The following is a 21,635-nucleotide window of genomic DNA, read 5'->3' on the forward strand; positions in this document are numbered from 1 at the left end:
TTTAGTTCAGTATAATTTTGAAAAATAATAATTCTCCTACTTTTATTAAAAATATGCTTACCTCCTTGACCCATGTAATCATATTTTTCCTCTTTAGTTTTCTCTTCATCAGGCACACTGCTATCAGAGCCTTTTCTTTTATTTGGACGGATGTTCCGCTGCTGCTGCTGCTGCTGAGAATTTTGTTTTGGTGCTGCACTCTGGGTATTCATTGCTGGCCTAGGACTATTTGCTTGAGCCCGAGTATAGTGGCCCTAAAACAAAACATGTAATGTTTCTTGCATTTAATTACATGCAAATAAGCAGAGTAAATGCAATATAATTTAAAGTTAAAATATATCTACGTGGGCTGTGTTGCTGTTCTGGTTGGAACGAGATCTGCGCCGTGATGTTATTCCAATATTTTCACCTTTCAACAAAGAGTGAACGACATCATCTAGAAAGGTCATCTGAACCATAGAAGGATCAACATTTTGTGGCTCTAACACCTGGTTTATTAGAGGGGGAAAATCTGCATTTATTCCCATTCTATATCTTTCATGTAAATGACAATTGTAATTATGGGGTGGGGTCCATTAAATTAGTTATGGCTAAGTCGCATTGAGATTAACAGGACTTAAGTTAGTCATGATTGACTTCTCATTTATTTCAATAGTGCTTAGCCATGATCAACAGTCTGGACTGCTTAGACCAGGCCTGCTCAGCTTAGGCTCCCCAGCTGTTTTTGGACTATAACTCCCATAATCCCTAGCCACAGTGGCCAATAGCCAAGTATTATGGGAGCTGTAGGCCAACATCTGCAGGAGGGCCAAAGTTGAGCAGCCCTAGTCTAGATGATCTAGAATTAATGTTCTAGCTTGAAAATTTGACACCATGACACAAGGTTTTTAAGAGGAATGCAGAAGTGGTATCCTTTTATTTTATAATTAGCATATTAAACATTTAGCAGAAAAGTGCAGATGTTCTCTCTGATTACGCCAAACAGAAAATTCTTCAATTATTTTTAAAATTAAAAGGCAGTCAATAAAAACAAACTGTAAAGATAGGAGGGAGGGAAAGAAGAACGAGAAAGTTATTTATTAAGCCTATAAAACATTGTCAAATGGAAATAACAGGACAAAAGGTTAGACTGGTGTTTTCTTCCACACCAACATTTGATTGGTGGGGGCAGAGAGACAAGTGCTCACAAGAAAAAAAGATCTTAATACTGAGGAAGCAGGCTCAGATATTTCCTGGATTCCACTTCTCCATTTATACAATGAGAATACTGAGGGACACTATAATAGAAAAATCAAAGTTCCCTTTGCTCAAAGCAGGCATGTATAGCCTTAAAAAAAAAGAAAAAAAAAGAACCCCCAAACACACTAGATGGTACCATAGTAATCAGCACACTAAGAAACTGACAACACATTATAGAAACAAACATTTCTTTTGTTAAGTTTCAGCCAATTTTACTGCCTAAGAAATGACTTAATTAAATGATTTTTTAAAAAATTAAAAGATTATGCGTAAGCACATTCTGTAGCCATTCAGTTTCAAAAACTTCAAACTACTAACTCAGCTTGGGTTACACATTCTTTTTGTTTCATTCATATATATATATGTGTGTGTGTGTGTGTGTGTGTGTGTGTGTGTGTATATGTTTTAGGACAACAGTGTCATAAAGTTGTGACAAAAACCTAAGCATGTAACTTTCTATCTTTAAAAACAACACTTTCAGTAGTGAAGAAATAGTTACCTGATCATTCATAACAATCATAGTGCGAGTGAAGAGATCATGGTGAGTAATTATACCAGTGAACCACTGGGTGGCAGAGTCCTGTCTGTAAACTCTAACTCTATAGCCGTTTAAGGAATACGGACCTTAAAAAAACAACAAAACACAACTTAAGGATTATTACCAACAACAACAAAAAATAAAAAATAAAATTCTGTTTGATCTTAGCAGCACAGAGAAAACCTAACATCTCACATACTTTTAAGACTACTCCACATTTTGCTTTGGATTCACAAAGGCATGTTTATGAATGCAAATATAATAACTGATGTATAAGAATCTGACATATGTATAAATCTGTATTTTAACTTTGCAGTCCATAACAGCAAAGAGTGGGGACAAAATTCCAAGTGCTAAGCTGAAAAGCATGCCTAAATCCTTGTATAGAAGCTGTACAGCAGCTGTTTGCCTGCCCAGATGCTTTTGCTGCAGACACAATTCTGTCATTTAAGTTTTGGGTTCCACAGCTGCCAAATGTTCCCAAAAGTTACCACAGAATTTTGCATCTTCTGAAGCAGTTCAAGAAATCCAGGTGGCTTAGCAGCCTTTCCTCTTGTCTATTGCTAACATGTTATTTCAAAGTGCGAGTTTATAAAAGCAGGTAAAAAAGATACTGTAAATCAGGGGCTGGCATTTGTTAGCTTAGGAGCTATTGGTAGCTCTCAGGCTTATCTGAAGTAGCTCTCCAGGCATTTGGTCTAGCTTCTCCCTCCTTTCCCTTCCAGCCAATACTGCAAATCTTACAGGCTGGCTGAGTGGGGGCATGGCTGCACCATTTCCAATCATGCTCTCTCTCTCTCTGCTCAGGATTGCTTTTACTTTCTCTTCCATTTGTCTTCTGTTTCTTCCTTCACAAAGAAGCTTCTCTTGCTCCTGTCCTGCAGCAAAGTTCTCCTGGAATTCAGGCGTGTTGATGTTAAAACCCCTTATTCTGTTTATGTATTTTTTTCCCTACAAGATGCCATTTTAGGACTGACTCTGCCTCCCCAAGCCAAAATGTTGTGACTGGCTCCACCACCCCAAGCTGCTAGACTACGGTGATAGCTCCCAGAAGACTTAAATCTGCCCACCCCTGTAAACCACATATTAACCCGAACAACCTCTAAAGGCTATTGAGAAAAGCTTTCAAAGTATTAAGAACTGATTTTCTACAGAAACACAAATTCATGCATTACATTACATCATAATTCAAGTTTTTTGGCTACGCTCTAGTATTCTCACTTATTTGTCTTTCTTGAGAGCTCCATTTGATACAAGACGTTTACTCGCCTATGTAGAATGCTCCTGACCAAAACATTTCAAGTTATTTTCAGCTTTAGTGTTTCATCTATCGGTACTTTTACTTAGCACTGTGCATGTCAGTAAAAGACAGAATGCAGTTCTGGAATCCCCAGCACCCTGCACTGGCGTGGGGAGAGCTGGGTGGCTGTGGCGCTGCTGGGAAAAGCACAGGGAGTGGTGCTCTCCCTTCGGCACTCCCTGCCCAGCCCCTGTACACTGCCCAGTAGCACTGCACCCCTCTCCTACTCTGGGGCAGTTGCCCCGTGAGGCACTGCCTCCTTGTGGTGAGGGCTGGGAATTCCAAAATGGAATTCAAACTTTTACCGAAGCACACGGTCCTAATTTCTACATTTCCCCTGAACACTAAACTTCATAGCTTTGGCCAAAAAAGGAGCTGAGAATAAGTCTGAAACCCAGTAACTTATTTTCACAATACAGAACTATCTGTCTCACAGTCACTGTCAAATAAAGAAAAGGACTGTTTCTCATGTCAGACTTCTCTCTTCTTTAACTGTTTTAATTTTATTTTTATCCCCTTTGGCTTATTCTGTTGCACCTAACTTCAACTCTAGGTTGCATCAATCTGCTAAGTATTCAGAAATAATGAATTCTTCAGGAACAGCTAGAAATAAATTATGGCTTAAGTAATTGTTTTATGTTATAACAACAAACTTACTTGCATCACAAATTGTACTCACCATGACGTAGTGTTTTTTTAATGCAGTGTACCTCCCCCTGCTTCATTCAGGTGGTGGGATTCTATTACTCAAGGGGAGAGGCAAGAAAGAGCAGTAGCTCTGCACGCCTCTTATAACCACTGTTGCCTTCTCCCATTTTCCTCCCCTCAAACATGGGAATGTTTCCCAGAGGTGAGGTATTTCCATTTGTGGATAAGCAACTGGGTAGAAGAAAGCAGCAGAGGCACAGGAGAAGAGCAGTGGAGAGGCCTCCTCCTGGCACTTCCCATATGGGGTTCAAAGCCTCGTAGCTCAGCTGCTGTCTCTCAGGCCAATGCTCTCCTGGCAAACTCCTCCGATCTGTGCACTGTGGTGTTTTGTTTTTAAACACAGAGAAGAGAAGAACCTATACCATACTACCGAGTCACAATGCTTCCAGGTATCTGCGATCTTCATCAGTTCTAATGCTTCTGCAAACTACTAGCATGCTGATATGCTGGGCACTCACAAGCCAGGCGCGAAGACGATTTTTTAGTGATCATTGCTTGTGCAAATGTATTAGCATAATAATTTCCAGGAAGATGGGTATAAAGAGAGAGCCCCCACACAATCAGTACTTCCAAACCACCATGATGTCAAGTGCCTCTTCTTGAGATATTTTGTTTCACTTCCACAACAGTATTTAGGAACCTGAGATCTGGAAACCATCTTCAAATATATGAAAATAGAAAAAGGGATAGCACGTATCCTTCTGAGGGAGCAACCTCCCAAAGGTTCTTTAGTGGATCTGAAACTTCTTTTTTTCCTCCTGCTCTAGGCTTGGGGTAAGGCAGCAGCTAGCATCACGAACTTGGAGCAAGTTTTTAATGAGGAAAACTCAACCTGTGCAGGAAATGCTTGGGACAGGCACAACATCCGACAGGAAAACAATTAGTGCAATACTGCTTAACCTTTGCTAGATTATTCCCTATATTATTCATAGCTGGAATATACAAATATCTCAATCCTTTTGGCAAAAAAAAAGTGATACAAATACAAAAAAACATCATTGAACTAATCATCTAGGGATGTGCACAGAACTGCGGCGGGGCAGTTCGGCACGGAGTGTGTGTGTAGCTTTAGGGGGTGGTAGTACTCCCCCCCCCGCTGCTCTTCCCCCTCCGGCGCTGGCGCTTTTCCAAACGTTCTTGGGGCGGCAGAGTTCCTCCCTGCAGCCCCTGCCCCCGTCGTTGCCCTTGCGAGCTGAAAAGCAGGAAGAGCTGGTGGCGCGCATGTGAGCTTCGCGGCGCGCACGCTCGTCTCCGCTGCTGGCACACGCACACCGTGAAGGGCGCATGCGTGCCACCAGCTCTTCCTGCTTTTCAGCTCGCAAGGACAATGATGGGGGCAGGGGTGGGGAAGAGTGGCGGGGGCGGTAAGTACTACCACCACCCCCCTTAAGGACACACACTCCCCCCCCCGGGGCGAACTGAACCCCCGGAATTCCGGACCGGTTCGGAGGCCTTGACAATGGGCCTCCGAACCATGCACACGACTATCATTATCAGCCTACTGGCAAGCTATTGTGCAATGTATTATGTTTTCCTGCTGTAATGCAAAATAATATGCTGTAAAACAAGCAAAATGGAAACAGAGGATTTCAAGAGTAAGTTTGTGAGATGTCCTCCTTGAATTAGAGAAGCACAACGAAGGGGAGGAGAATAGGTGATGAAGGGCAGTATTGCTGGCAGGACTGGAGCTAAAAGCTAAATTCTGGTGGGATAAAGATTTAAAATTTGAACTAAATTCATTCTAAACCACTCTGGTGACAAATGCCAAAACTGCAGGTGTTGGCAAAATGTGCATACTTAAATTGGTAACTGGGTTATTAAAAATTGTTCTTGAAATTGTGATGAGCAACAAAAACAAATACTTGCATTACTAAGGGATGATTCTAAAAACAAGGCATAGATCAACTACAGGTGGACCTTGTCATTTGCATCCCTGGCACTCACAGTTTCACAGATCCCCCAGTTGGGCCATGTGCTCCCGACATCGGTATATGTGGGAAAACAAAGGGCTAAGATTTGCAGATCCTAGGTGGATGGAAATGACCTCTGAGGTAATTTTCGGCCACTATTTTGCTTAAAGGAGCCATTTTGTGACTCTTCTGCTTGTTTGTTTTTAAATCCCAAAATGTTTTACAGAAAGTTGACCCAATTCAGGGTTTTTAGCTGGGGGGCGGAGGGCTTTTTGTCCTCCAGGAACCTAACCCCCCAATCTCCATTTACTCAATGACTCGTTATCCATGGTTTCACTGTCCAAGGCTTCAGTTGAGAATGAGGCCCACCTGTACTGGTAGTCGTCTTGCAGTCTATGAGAACACTGTTCATAAACCATATGGTGGAAAACTACTTTATACACAGCATGGTTTATTATTTATTTCTATTAATTAGATTTATATCTCATTGTATTGCATGGTTTCTGAATGGCTTACAGCAATTTTTTTCAAATGCAAAGACTTCTGACATCAAAGAGCTCATAACCTAATTAAATACTTGATAATTTTAAAAATGTCAAAATTAAAAGGACATTTTATAGATCAAAGAGATAGACATATGTACCTCACCACCCATACCATGCTGTACACAACTAGCATAGTGTAGTGGCTAATGCACTACACCTGAATCCACATCTAACCACAGTCATGAAAGCATTAACTAAACTATTTTGTGGTCCACATTCTCTAAAATGGGAACTGTAGTGATTTACAAACTGGAAATGACAGGAGGATAAGTGAGATAATGTCTGCAACCTACTTTGAATGTCAAGGGCTATGATTACTACTAGATGATTACAATCACTACCAATGGAGCCATAAGATCAAATGCAGTAAGAAAGAATGGTTAATGCAAGACCTAAACATTGGTTTTGGCAGCATGGGTGAAAAGAAAATGCGAAAAGAAAGAGTGATTCAGAAATCATGTTACCACAGAACTGCCAGGTGGGGTATAATTAGATGGAAGGTGACAAAATAAAAAACTAGGAATTTTGACACTGTTTAAAAAGGAACCTTTAAAAAAACCCAAACTTACTAAATTTAAATGAGTACCATTGAAATTATGGAACAAGTTAGTCATTACTACTTTCTTTCATTGTTTCTGGTGGTACTTAGTCATGACTTACTAGTCTGGATGAGCAATACAAAGAAAAATACTACAGAGGGGGAAAAAACCCAAGAACTTGCTTTGTAAAAGCAATTACAAAGAAAAGACATACAGAGAAAAACTATAGAAGTGAGCTATACAAATAAATTATATCCTAAATTTTGGTGCTGGCTAAAGTGTTAACTGGTTTGGGGGAAAACATGGACATTACCATTAAGTAATTAATTCATCAGTATTCCTAGAGGGAAAATCTTACTATATTTTAAATTTCAGACATTTTTGCCCTTGAGTTTCTTTCCCATACTCCCACTATTTTGCTATTGCACTGACCCCAAAAGAGTAGGAGAAATCTGATGAAAATGTAGACCACAATAACACTGCACCTCAGGTGGCACAAACTTTGTCACTAGCACTGGCAACTGCATGCACTGATCCATACAGATTGAAAGGCTATCAGTGCATGTGCAGTGTGGATTGCTGTTTGGGGCCATTCATGCCTTGCTGATGGGCTTCCTGGTACCATCTGGCTGGCCTGTGACAAACAGGATGCTGGACTAGAAGCGCCTTTGGTATGATCCAACAGGACTTGTCTTTTGTTCCTATTATGGGACTCAAATCCACTGAAAAAGCTCTGCAGAATGTGCTTTTCCAAAACTCTGTGTCAGCCTGGAGAATATGCCCTTATTTACAATGCATAAAGTTCTATTACTTTTAATGCATGAGATTAGCAATTCAGAGGAAGCCCAGGACTTCTGCACTCAGTGTTTTACTTGTATCAGCCCCCAGTGCTGAAGTGCAAACTGCTTTTTAAAATACTGTCAAAAAGAAAAAAAATGGTGGTAAAAGTGACAGAAAATCATTCACAATCAATGTAATTACATGTGCACCTGCATTCTGAAAGTTTCCCCACTTTCAAAACATTATGCAGAACGTTATGCAACCAATTGAACTATAGGGTTGAAATTAGAGATTCAAAAATGTGAACATACATTCATCCATATAGTAACTTCTGAATACAAATCTAGATTTCTATTTATATCCATCATGTTTCAGTGCAAAATTTTCAAGGGGTCCAACTGGTTGAAAGCAAAATATTTCTGTAAATTACCTTGCATAAAAATCTCTTGCACCTTTTGTTCCTTTACCCAGATTTTTACTTCTTCCTGAAGCTGTGGGTTGTCCCTGAGAACTGGGTTTAAACTGTCTACGTCGTCCTAAAGCAGAAATTAAGAAGAACCCTATGTTATTCACAGTCAACATTTTATGAAGTTTATTTCTTGAAATCCAATTATCTGATAAAAACACTGTATTCTAAAGAAACACAATTTCAGATAAGTGATATATCATCTGGAGAGGTCCATCAGCAGTCGCCACTGGCTCCTCTGGTGGCTACTCAGGGATAGGCTTCTCCGTTGCTGCCCCGAGGTTTTGGAATGCGTTCCCTGTTGAAACCACAGCCTTCCAATCTCTGACAACTTTTTAAAAGGCAGGCAAGAGACATTTGTTCACCCAGGCTTTTAATCAGATTTACTGTTTTTATCGGTTTTAACATTATGTTAAATTTTAATTGTGTTAATGTTATTTTGGTGTTTTAATTTGTATTGTTTTTATTGTAAACCACCTAGAGACATAAGTCTTGGGTGGTAAATAAACATGATTAGTTGACTGACTGATTGATCCATCAATCAATCAATCAATTTATTTATTTATTTAAAATATGTATGCCCCACCCCTCCAGTGCACTACTGCTCGGGGTGGCTCACAACAATAAAATACACAAGATACAATAAAAGTAATAAAGTTAACTAAATTAAACAAGAAAAGAAAAAGAGAAAAAAAGTTGTCAGATTAAAAACAACAATCATTAGGTTCAAATTAAAACTGAAAATTATAAAAGCTAAAGAACCTAACAAAAAGATTAATAATGGAGCATTAAAAAGCCTCCTGAAAAAGGTGTGTTTTAAGGTGTCAATCAATCAGTGTTGAAGTTGCCCTACTGTTTAGGTAGCTTTCCCCTAAGTTTGAGGGATCCAGAACCAATATGTTTTTAATTCTATAGAGATTTTAAAACTTCATGCAAGTCCATAAAAGTTTCCACAGCTCAAAACATACCACTTTAAAATATCAAAATGCTTTTTGAATCCAACATTCTCTAGATTAGTAACCCATGCTGACTGAGAAAAGAAACACCTTTTAAAGTGGTGATTCTCTTATATTTAGCAGAGGAAGACCAACTGGCCCTATCCAGTTCCAGCAAAGCATCCCTCCAGTGGCTGTTGCTGGTATCTGCCTTGTGTTTCTTTTTAGATTGTGATCCCTTTGGTGATGGAAGACCATTTTATCGATGTATGTGTCTTTGTAAATGGCTTTGTGAACTTTTGGTTGAAGAGTGTAAATATTCATAGTAGTAGTAGTAGATTGCCAATTAAAAGGGCTGTGCATGAACCCTATTGTGGGTCCAATTCCAATCCAGGCCATTCTTGTAGCATGCTAACAAGGCAGAAGGTGTTCTGGATAGCATTAAGCCAATACTCAGTACTGGCTTGATGCATCAGTTGCAGGGAGGCGCTTACCTTTACTGATGGATCCAGATTTTTAGCTGCCCTTCTGGGCAGCTGCAGTGGTGGCATTTCAAAACACTGCTTTTCTTTCCGTAGTCTTACCCTAGAGTGCATCAAAAAGAAGCAACGTCATGATGTTGCATCCTTTTCCTGGTGCACTACTGAGTGGGAAATGACCATGCCCTGCAACGGTGGGAAATGACCATTTCCCCTCAGAAATTCATCAGGAAAAGGACCTATAGTTACAGGGCACAGCCATTCCCCCACCCCCATCCCGGCCCCCAATAATTCTAGGGCAAGACCACAAAAAGTAAGGTGCCATTTTGAAACTCACTGCAGCTGTGAAGGCAAATTTCTTCAGAAAAAAGAGCCTTCAATAAAGATAAGCGCTCCCCTCCAAAGAATCAAGCTGATGATTATTGGCACAATGCAATCCAAAGCACCCCCTGCATCGTTAGCACAATGTGAGTATGACCTGGATCAGGAAGCAGGCCAATAATAACATTGTGCAAAGCCCTTTTATTACCACCATTGCAACAAGACTTCAAATTTGCTAATGCTGCCCAATAAACAAGCATACTATCAAAATTTATCATAACCTTATAATTTCTAACACACTGTAAATTACATATAAATAGAACCTGAAATGTTGCTCTAACACAACAAATTCCAGTACCAAAAAATTCAAAAACCTTGACACTGTCTAAATTATATAGCTATAACTGTTCACATTATTTGTGTTGTGCAATATATTGTGTGGATGGATTGTGGACTTTTGAAAAATTTGGAATGTTTGTGTACTTGTGTCATGGACTGGAAAAGAGTGTCTGGAACTCTGATTTTTATTATTTATGGCTGCTCAAAATTGGCCCTCCTGCAGATGTTGGCCTACAATTCCCATAATCCCTGGCTATTGGCCATGGTGGCTGGGGATTACAGCTATAGTCCAAAAACAGCGGGGGGCGGTGTGTATCTAAATTGAGCAGGTCTGATTTAGATGCAGGTTTTGTTTAATCAGGATTTAGAACAGGGCTGCTCAACTTTGGCCCTCCTGCAGATGTTGGCCTACAATTCCCATAATTCCTGGTTATTGGCCACTGTGGCTGGGTATTATGGGAGCTGTAGTTCAAAAACAGCTGGAGGGCCCAAGTTGAGCAGGCCTGATTTAGAAGCATTCTTATTCGTGATTAATAATGGGTAGGTGAAGTGGCAACCCAGGAGATGAGGGTGGAGAATGAGAAGCAAGTACTGTATATCATCAGTGTGTACCAGATATCAGTCACCAGACCACAGCAAGTGTTTGGGGAGCAATATGTCCACACTGGACATTAGAAGACAGATATTTTAAGAAATGTAAATGAGCAATGTATTTTCAAGTATCTTATACAGACAAAACCAGTATCTTAAAAATCCTATGCAAATATCCACTATCAGGAGTTCATTTCAAATTTTTCTACATGTATAGTCTGCCCTATTCCTATAAAACGACTCAAGTTTTATAATTTTACATTAACAAATCTAATCCCTATCAGTACAAGGCTCATGATGTAAAACTCACAATATACATGAGTGAGAAAGTACAAAATGTGAAGATTAACAATGGGTTGGAGTGGAGGTGGTCATATAAAGATTTTAAAAATCACAAAGGAGGTACATATACCTTAATAAACTGTTTAATACTGAGACAAACCCTACATCAAGACAAAAAGATATACTCCCTAACTTTTAAATTCAGATTTTCTTCTTTTAAATATCTTCTTTTAAATAATTGCCTTAGTGAACCTTATCTACTTAAACCACTCAAAGTTATTACCAACTGTAATTTTCAAACAGAATTATTCTAAGTGGTCAACAATAACTAGGCCAAAGCGACATTGCACTCAGGAAATGCAAGGAAACATTACATATGGAGGCATAAACATGCTCCTCATGGGTATATGAGGCTTATCATTTGGGGTCTCAAAGAGAGCCATAAAGGCCAGGGATGTGCCGAAACACAATTCAACTGTCCGAATCACGGTCACCTCCCTTTAAATTCAAGGGCTTTCACAGCCCCTATAAAGCAGAGTGGAGGAGGTCCGTTCCTGCTCCTCCTCCACTCACCACCATCCCAGTACTCCTCCCAGCTATGCCTGTGAACTGCCACGGCATCTCCCAGCTGCCTCTGCACAGTGCTGGCACACATATGGCATGCACAGAGGTCATGTGCATGCCAGTGCTGGGCAGGGGCAGCTGGGAGACACTCCACTGGTGTGTGGGCATAGCTGGGGGGAGCGCTGGGATGGTGGCAGTGAGTGCAGGAGGAGCAGTTATGGACTTGCTCTCCTCTGCTTTAAAGGGGCTGTGAAAGCCCTCGAATTTAAAGGGAGGTGCCCGCAATTTGGACAGCTGAATAGCGTTTCTAATGAAGACTCATCTTTTCAGCCTGGCTTTTAATAATATTTAACTAGTTTTAAAATGAACTTTATGTTATTGTATTAGCTGCTTTTTTTTTTTTTTTTTTTTGTAAATATTCTAAGTGGTTTGAATTTTTCATGTAAACTGCCCTGAGCCATTCCATTCTAGGATGGTTGGCTGGTTGGTTGCATACATATGTACATACATACATAGCTCTTTATATTACAACAGTGCATACAAGAACATTCAATACTGTAGCAAAACAAACAGCAGCATGGAGGACAGTGGTGGATCTGTAACTCGTTTTTCTTAACAAATTTGCATAAGGAGATTGGATGAAATTGTACCTACCAACCTGCTTGGCCTGCTACACAGCCATATTTTTCTAGAGAAAGCATAATATAGTCTTGAAGACCTCTAGACTACTGAGGAAAAGATACCAAATTTCAAAATATTAACTCTTGCTCAGTTACAAAAACTGGGAGCCATAGTAGGCATGGAGGGCAGCCATGTAAATTTTATCCATACATTTTATCCAATACATAAAGCAGAGATTTATTTATTTATTGCGGGGGCAGGGGTTGAAATCCAGCTGAAAAGACCACAGGGGAGGAGAACAGAACCTGTTAATTCCTTGCTGCACTCCAGTGCTGTCAGCAGTTTGTTCCCAAGCCTAGCTCTAGTACTGAAAGTGAACTGGGCTAGGAGGAAACTGTTTAAAGAAATAGAGTACAAGGAAGTAAAGTGAGAGGTGCATGTTTTGCTCTCTTCCCCCATGTACTCCTTTTCATGTAAAGAACAGATTCCCACTTCATACATTTACAGGGCAGACATGTGAATGAATGGTTGCTCTGTCAACCAGGGATGTGCACAAATCGATTCCAATGTGTCCAGTAGGGACACGCTGAATCAATTCAGCACAGCCTGCTGAATCATTTTGGTGAGGTGGAGAGCAGTACTTTTAAGTATGAGTAAAGTGGGTCCTTACCTGCCCCTCCACTGCCCCTCTGTTTTTCTGGGCATGGAGCTGCACCATTCAGAAGTCTGCACGCAGTTGGTGACTACGTGTGTGGTCAGCATGGTGTTGCTGACCACACACATGGCTGCTGCGCATGAGTGGTGGCCATGTGCGTCTTGCCGCCACACACAGGCTACTGGGTGAAGCCCCACGGCTGCGTGTGGACTTCTGAGTGGTGCAGCACCACATTCAGAAAAGAGGTAGCATGGTGGAGAAGCAAGTAAGAACCTGTTTTACTCATGTTTTAAAAGGTACTGCTCCCTGTCCCACCAAAACAATTCAGCGAGCTGCACATAATCAATTCAGCACGTCCCTACTGGACACGCCAAATTGATCTGTGCACATCCCTAGGAGACATGACAGAGCAGTGCAATTTTTCTTCAATTTCTTTTTCCGTCTAGGCAATTCTTCCTTCTGTGTGTTCTGTCAGTCTGTCTCCCCTTTGCTTAGGTATGCTATTACAGTCAGGTTGTCTTGCTTCCCCTTTCAAAAAAAATCTCTATTTTGTCTGTCCCCTCTTGCCATTTAAAACAGGATCACTAATTCATGCTTAGTGGGAGACTGCAGCTGGAAGATGGGAGATATGGTGCTTTGACAAGTCCTTTGACTTCAACAGGGAGCTTGTTCTACCCCCTTTGTAACTGGGACCAGTGGCTGGGAAGTGGATGACGGAATGAGGGCTTGCCACAAGGAGTATGGCAGAGCAAAGCAGTTTGAGATAGCATACAGTCCGTCTTGGGAGGTAAAGATGGGGTGGGACACTTTCTTGCTTTTATGGATCTTTGGGGAGCATTTATTTGTTGCCTTTCAATGGGTTTTGGATTCACTGATTTAATTTGCAACCAGAGATGATAATGTATCTCTAGTTATTTGTCCCTAATTTTTATATGGATTTTAAATCTGAATGTTCTCTTGGGTAAAGAGCATCATGTTTCAAGTTTTCATGGAATTCTGTACTGGCTTACAAGATTCTCAGAGAGTATTACTAGCTATACAGTTCTACAGTAATTAAACCTGTTGATCTATACCACCAGTGTTGATTCACTTAGGGACGTACATGTACAAAAGCAGCGTTGGCTGTTTCTAGTTATGCAAGGGACTTTGCACCAGCCCAAGGGAATTTTTGACTCCTTTGAACAGTTGACCCATTGGGTCAACTTTCAAAGTGAACTTTCAGGTAACTTTCAAAAGCAGTTTCTCTTGTGGAAAATGGGCTGTTCAAGAAGCACAGATCTAAAGCCCCCTTAAGCCCATGGTTCTTTGCATCTTGGCCACTATAGTTAGTAGCAGTAGTGCAAGGAGTATGTGGGAGGAGTATTTCCATGGCCTATGTTGATCACATAGAATAGCACCATTTGCCCAAATTGCAGTGGGTTGTCAGGGTCAAAGCACTTGTTAAGTGGAAGATTCATCAGATTTTGAGACATCCCCTTGCCACAAGCTTAGAAGGAGCCATGGGAAGTGGAAGAAAATTGATTCAGGGTAGCACCATTGGGGAAGTGGTATTCTATTTCTTTGATCAAATTCTCCCCCCCCATCCCATCCCCACCACAAAGCTGCTGTCAGTCCTGTTGGAGACAAAAGATGGGTACCTGTATTGTGCCTGTGTGCTCATAACAAAGCTATTGAGAACTGTGTGGGAAGGTGGTTCTGCTTGGGAAATTGACAAATATGCTATCACCCTGAAAATGTTTCCCCATGCTCTCTACCTTTCTGCTTTAAAACTGATGTTGGGAGATCAGATCATGGATCTCTTGTTCATATGTAGTTTGACCCTGAATATGCTTTTAAAAACTTTTTTTTAAAGTCTGATGCAAGTAAACTTAAAAACATAATAACAGCCCTGCTGGATCAGGCACAAGGCCCATCTAGTCCAGCATCATGTTTCACACAGTGGCCCACCAAATACCTCTGGGGAGCCCACAGGCAAGAGGTATGTGCATGCCCTCTCTCTTGCTGTTGCTCCCCTGCAACTGTTATTGACAGGTATGGTGCCTCTGAAACTGGAGATGACCCACAGCCATCAGACTAGTAACCATTGACAGACCTGTCCTCCATGAATCTGTCTATGCCCCTTTTAAAGCCATCCAAGCTGGTAGCCATCACCACATCCCATGGTAAGGAATTCCATACATTAATTATGTGCTGTGTGAAAAAGTACTTCCGCCTGTCAGTCCTAAATTTCTCAACCATCAGTTTCATGGGGTGACCCCTGGTTCTAGTGTTGTGAGAGAGGGAGAAAAGTTTCTCTCTGTCTACTCTCTCCACTCCATGCATCATTTTATACACTTTGGTCATGTCTCCCCTTAGTCGCCTCTTTTCCAAGGTAAAGAGCCCCAGATGCTGTAGCCTAGCCTCATAAGGAAGGTGCTCCAGGTCCCTGGTCATTTTGGTTGCTCTCTTCTGCACCTTTTCTGGTTCTACAATATCCTTCTTAAGATACAGTGACCAAAGCTGTACGCAGTACTCCAGATGTGGCCACACCATAGATTTGTATAAGGGCATTATAATATTAGCACTTTTATTTTCAATCTCCCTCCTAACTATTCCTAGTATGGAAATAGCTTTTTTCACAGCCGCCGCACACTGAGATGACATTTTCAATGAACTGTCCACCACAACCCCAAGATATCTCTCCTTGTCAGTCACCGACAGCTCAGATCCCATCAGCGTATATGTGAAATTGGTGTTTTTTGCCCCAATATGTATCACTTTACATGCGCTTACACTGAACCGCATTTACCATTTTGTCCCCCAGTCTGGAGAGATCTTTTTGGAGTTCCTCACAATCCGTTATGGATTTCACTACCCTAAATAGTTTAGTGTCATCTGCAAATTTGGCCACTTCGCTGGTCACCTCAACATCTAGATCGTTTATGAACAAGTTAAAGAGCACAGGTTCCAGTACCAGTCCCTAGGGGACCCCACGTCCTACAGTTTGTGAAAACTGTCCATTTAATCCTACTCTGTTTCTTGTCCTTCAACCAGTTACTGATCCACACATGAACCTGTCCCCTTATTCCATGACTGCTACATTTACTCAAGAATCTTTGGTGGGGAACTTTATCAAAAGCTTTTCGGAAGTCCAAGTATACTATGTCAACCGGATCACTTGTTGACACTCTCAAAGAACTCCAAAAGGTTAGTGAGGCAAGACTTTCCATTGCAGAAGCCATGCTAGTTCTCCTTCAACAAGGCCTGTTCTTCTATATGCTTAACAAATTTGCCCTTAAGTATGCTTTACACAGCAATTGACCTGGCGCCAAAGTTAAGCTGACTGGCCTGTAATTTCCTGGATCCCCCTTTGAAAATTAGAGTGACATTGGCTTGTACACATACATTCCTATAAGAAATCTTCCTTCCTCTGGAGATGTTTTAGGACTGGAGATTCATTTTCAAAACAAAAAGTAATCCCTTAGAAAGTATTTTTCCTAGTGTATAATTTTTTTCCATGTTTACAGAATATTACTAAGTTAACGTAAAAAAAAAAAACTGCTTCATCAGATTCTGTCACTAAAACACAAAGTAATCCCACTTGTCTTCTGTGATGGGATCAAAGAAACATTACCTATGGTTGGATAGATGAAGGAGCTGGCGAAACCAGGGCTGCCTAGGCCACCATGGGGTGATGAGGATACAATGCGAGCGATCCTGGGAGATCCTCTGAAGAACTCGAGGAAGTAGAGGGATTGGAGCAAAGGCATAGAAGAAGCGGTTCGTCCAAGGTAGGGCAAATGCGTCCCCCAGGGAATTGGGTCTCATCCTGGACCTGGAACAATACTGGTGGCATTGCGCATTTGCCTCTGACGTGAAGAGGTCTATTTCTGGGAGGAACCAATGGCGGAAGAGGGAGCAGAGCGTGAAGGGATGTAGTTGCCATTAGTGAGATGTTTGAGTCCTGCTTAGCCTGTCCACCATGACATTGTCTTGTTCTTGTATGTAGACCGCCAAGGGCGTGATATTGTGGTGAATGCACTGAAGCGATAGGTCCATGGACAGGAACAGGAGTGGGGGTGGAAGAGGTGCCACCCTGTCTGTTCAGGTAAGCTTTAGCGGTAGTACTGTCCATTTGAACGAGGATGTGGGAGCCTCGCATCAGGGGAAGAAAGGCTTCAAGGCTTTGAATATGGCTAAGAGTTCGAGATAACTGGGAGCCCAGTTATGGGAGGCTTCGGCCGGGGTCCAGATGCCGTGGATGTTGTGATTGTTGGCATGAGCACCCAATGATACATCCGTGGTGAGTAGAAGGGCTGGATGGGGAGGGTGGAAGGGGGAACTGACAGTGAGGTTGCTCATGTCTGTCCACCACAGAAGGGAGTGCAGAACCCAAGGTGGCAGCGTTAGTTTGGTGGCGAGGGAGTCCTCGTGAGGAGAGAACATGGAAAGAAACCAGTGCTGGAGAACTCTGGCTCGTAGTCTGGCATGAGGGAGGACATGGGTGGTGGAGGCCATATGTCCTAGCAGGCATTGCACTATTTGTGCTGATTGGGTAGGGTGGCCAAGTAGGTGGGTCGACAAGTCCAGGATGGCCTGGGTTCTGTGTTGAGGGAGGAAGATTTTGGATTGCATGGAGTTGAAGAGGATTCCCAGAAATTCTATGGTTTTGGAGAGTGTGAGCTTCGATTTGTCGTAGTTCACCTGCAGGCCCAGATTGGAGAGGAGGGTGATGACCATGTGGAGGTCTCTGAGGAGGGATTGTGGGTTGTGAGCCACCATGAGCCAATCGTCAAGGTACGGAAAAATATGAATTTTTGTTGTTGTAAGGCTGCCACCACCGGGGCCATGCATTTGGTTAACACCCGGGGCGCAGATGCCAGTCCGAAAAGGAGGGCACGGAATTGATAAGTGTTGTGTGCTATTTGAAAGCAGAGGAAACGACGATGCTGAGGTCTGATAGTGATGTGGTAATATGCATCCTTGAAATCGATGGAGACGAACCACTGGTTCTTTTGCAGAAGGGAGATGATGGTAGGAATCGTGACCACATGGAATCTGCGGTAGGTGATGTAGGAGTTGAGTTCCCGAAGATCCAGAATGGGGCGAAGGGAGCCATCCGGCTTGGGAACAGTGACATATCAGGAGTGGAATCCCGGGGTTTGTGGATTGTGAACCAGTTCTATTGCAAATTTGGAAAGTAGAGAGTCGACCTCCTGCAGGAGAGCCGGGGTGGGTGGAGTGGATAATGGAGGATTGTATGGAGGAGTGGATGCAAACTCTATAGCATAACCCATCTTTATTATGGTCAATGCCCAGGAGTCCGTGGTGATATTCTCCCAAGCAGAGATGAAAGAGGAGAGCCTGGTGCCCCAGCGGGGCAGAGGGTGTAAATCATTGTCCTTTGGCTGGGAGCAGAGACCCCTTGGATCGGTGCTGCATCTTGGATCCAGTGAAGTTGGATCACTTTCTGTAAGGTTGATATCTATTGGAGCGAAAGGACTTGTCCTGGGGCTGATAGTATTGTTGTTTAGAGGAGTATGGTTGGCATTGCCATTTTTGTGGTTTATAGTGGCGGGTTGTGGAGTGGCCCATGGAACAGGCTGTATTATGCAGTTTCTGTACTTTCTGAAGAGTATCATCTGTTTTCTCTCCAAATAGGGAGAAGCCATCGAAGGGTAGATCCTCAACTCTGGATCTGGCATCGGGCGTGAGACCGGAAGATCTAAGCCAGGCATGGCGGCGGAGGGCGGCGGAAGTTGCCATTACTTTAGCGGCCCCTTCCGTGGAATGGCGAATTGTGTGTAGTTCTTGTTTAGAGACTTGCATGGCCTCCCGGAGGAAGACCATGGCTGGGGCCTGTTGTTCTTCAGAAAGGTAATGGAGCAACATGGTCCCAAAGAAAGGATTGATACTTGGCATAGTATGCTTGGTAATTTGTGATTCTAGTAAAAAAGGGAAGCAATTGAGTATAAACATCTTCCAAACACGTCTAGTTTCTTTCCCTCCTTGTCGGGTGGGGTGGAAGAGGAATAGCCCCTGAATTTAGAAAGGGAAGATTCGACTACAATCGAATTCGTAGAAGGATGTTGCTTTAAGAAGGTATCATCCTGTTCCGTGGAGGCATGAACCTTGTAAAAGGAGTCAAGCCGTTTAGATGTCTGCGGAAGACGGCTTGATCCAACAGGTCTTGGCTACTTTAAAAATGGATGGGTTCAACGGTAACGATACCGATGGGCGGGCGTCCTCCTTGATTAATTGAAAGAGAGAGTAAGGTTCAGATTTGTCTCCCTGGGCAAGCTGGACTCCGAGGGAAGCTGCCATGCGTGAGACAAAGTCTGTATAAACACGGAAGTCCTCTGATGGAGAGCTGGGTTTTGGGTCCAGCAATAAAGAGGGAGGTGAAGAGCCCAGAGATAGCTGATTGGACAGGGAGGATTCCAGGCCCTCTTCGTTTGAAGACGGGTCCGACGAATCGGTTGATACCGGAGGTTGAAGGGGTCGAATCCGAAGCCGAGGCGTTGCCTGGAGTTGGGGGCAATAGTAGCCGTGGCTGCCTGCACTGGCGAGTTTCTTGGTGGAACCCGTGGAGGTAGAAGAGATGTGGTACGGGGAGGGAGAGGCAAAGTTGCCAGTCCCGAAGGCGGGTTTGGGAGCGAAGCCGAGGCCGGGTAGGCTGGTATAGAAGAGCTAGGGGAGGCAGAACTTCGAAGGGGAGGCTCCACAGTCGTGGAGGCCCGATGGTGTTGGCGAACTTTCTGATGAGTGTAGCAGTAGTGAGCCTCTTCCTCAACTTGTCTGGCATAGCGCTCGTCCAGAGCAGCTTCCAGGTCCCGGTTGGCCCAGTGGCATGGTTGTTCTGGAGAAAGCTCCTCAGGCTGAGAGTCGTGGTCAAACTCATACACGGGATCATGTGGGCTGGAGCCGTAAGCAACCTCAGTATCTAGGACAGTTTCAGTGTGTAGAGATCGGGATCAACGTTCGGTATCGTGCGTCGACTTCTGCTTTTTTGTTGGAGGTTCAGAAGAAGTGCAACGGTCTTTTTTCCTCTTTTTCTTTTTGGACGGTTGGATAGAACACAGTTCAATCAAAGCCGCTGTCAAGATCGACACTGCCACCGAGCTCCTCTGTATCGACGTCAAAGCCCAAGCCACGGAATCAACAGGCACATTCACCTTGGGGGTAGTCGCCGAGACTCCCGGAGGAGATGAAATGGGCTGTAAGCCCCGGGCTGCAGGGGAGGTATTGGACGAAACCTGCAGGGTGGACAGTTTGTCCGAGCCCATAGGTTGGAACGACTGTTCCCAAAGCCAAGAACGAAGTCGAGAGGCCCAATTCTTGCGCGCCTGTTTGGTAAAGGCCGCGCAGTGTATGCAAGAGCCAACTTTATGGGGCTCACAAAAAAGGCAGAGCTTGTGGCCATTGGTCAAAGGGATCTTGGATTTGCAGCGACCACACTGCTTAAATTTTGTAGTCTTTGCCATAGTCCGAAGAAGGTAAACGGAGAGAAGCGGAGGTGAAGGATGCGCAGGACGCCGGGCCCGAACGCCACAACGAGGTGGGAAACCAAACTAAGAGTTATCCGATGTGGGGGTCTGGGGGTGAAATAAAAACTAAAGAAGGGAAGTACTGAACTAAAAAGAGGAGAAAAAGAGGGAAGGAGAATGCAGTACTTGCGAAGCGTCTAGCAAGGAAGAGCTCAACGATGTGTCTTTGATCGCAGACGGAAAAAAATTGGAGAGGGAAGCCAGCGCAGCCGCCTATATATCGAAGGGGTGGGGTGACCGCCAAAAAGCAGTTATCTAGCTTGGAAGCTCCGATGTGGTCTCTGTGCAGGCGCAAAGCCCGTTCATGTAAAGCACAGAGACCATGTCAAAGAACTACAATGACCTCAGGAACAAGAAATCAATATGCAAAAAAACAAAGAAATAATTTGCCACCTGCTAATTTACTGAGCATAGAAAAGATACAAGGTGAGGATCATGGTATCGGTAGTTTTGAACCTAACACATTGAGCGACTCTAGTGATTGTACAGGGCTGAATTGAATCCCTTCCATCTGGAGCAAATTTCCACCAGAAGTTAGAAGGAGTTTGAGCTGAGATCTTTTGGATGAAAATAAATTACTTTGATGAACATCAGCAAACACTTACAACCACCCTGCAAATGATTTACTTTCAGAAATAAAATATTTTACCAATGAAGAAAGAATATCAGTTGCTACTAATTGACAAAGTACAGTAAAACTGAATCTTTAGGAAGCTGGCACATTTACCTTGAAGAACAGATTTTAAGTAAGACGTGGACAACCTGTTGGGTGGAATAATCAGCACTCTAGAGCACGGGTTCCCAACACGGGGTAGAAGTACCCCAGACGTACTTGAAGAGCTCCTAGAGAATACTCAGAGCCCTCCTCTCTCCTCACACTGCAGATGAGCTATTTGTTCCCCATTTGAGGATCATCAGCTTGAAGCCAATGTATCCTCAGCAATGTATATTGCTGAGAAATCGAATAGAAATCGAAACAACAACAATAATAATCCTGTATATCCACTACAGAAGTGGTGAGTAAGGCGGGTGAAGACCCTCCTCCTCTGCTCCTCACTGGCTGGCTACATGCTGAAGCTCAGCATACCCCTACACCCCTCCCCCTTCAGCCAGACACAGGCTTCAGAAAATTAGCACTGAATGCTCCAACTGAAATTAATATGACATGTAAACTTGTCCCATTATATGGGGTACCTGAGTTGAAGGTTTGCAACAGAAGGGGTACACTTGTTTTTAAAGGTTGCCGAGGACTGTCAGGCAACTCTGCAAGAGTTATATTATGTTGCTGAAGGGTGGG

At 43.0% G+C, this 21,635-nt stretch overlaps 1 protein-coding gene across 2 annotated transcripts in view; it reads right to left on the reverse strand.

The window, feature by feature from the left end:
• Positions 1-21,635, reverse strand: part of JMJD1C (jumonji domain containing 1C) — a 236,876-nt gene that overhangs the window by 58,744 nt on the left and 156,497 nt on the right. For both annotated transcript variants that reach the window (XM_053309757.1, XM_053309758.1), the window contains 4 exons: positions 7,990-8,095; positions 1,739-1,863; positions 345-488; positions 62-254 (listed from right to left, as the gene is read on the reverse strand). In XM_053309757.1, coding sequence (XP_053165732.1) covers positions 62-254; positions 345-488; positions 1,739-1,863; positions 7,990-8,095 — 568 coding nt within the window. The remainder of the gene's footprint in view (positions 1-61; positions 255-344; positions 489-1,738; positions 1,864-7,989; positions 8,096-21,635) is intronic.

The sequence above is a fragment of the Hemicordylus capensis genome, chromosome 3 (assembly GCF_027244095.1).
Source record: "Hemicordylus capensis ecotype Gifberg chromosome 3, rHemCap1.1.pri, whole genome shotgun sequence".
Lineage (NCBI taxonomy): Eukaryota > Metazoa > Chordata > Lepidosauria > Squamata > Cordylidae > Hemicordylus > Hemicordylus capensis.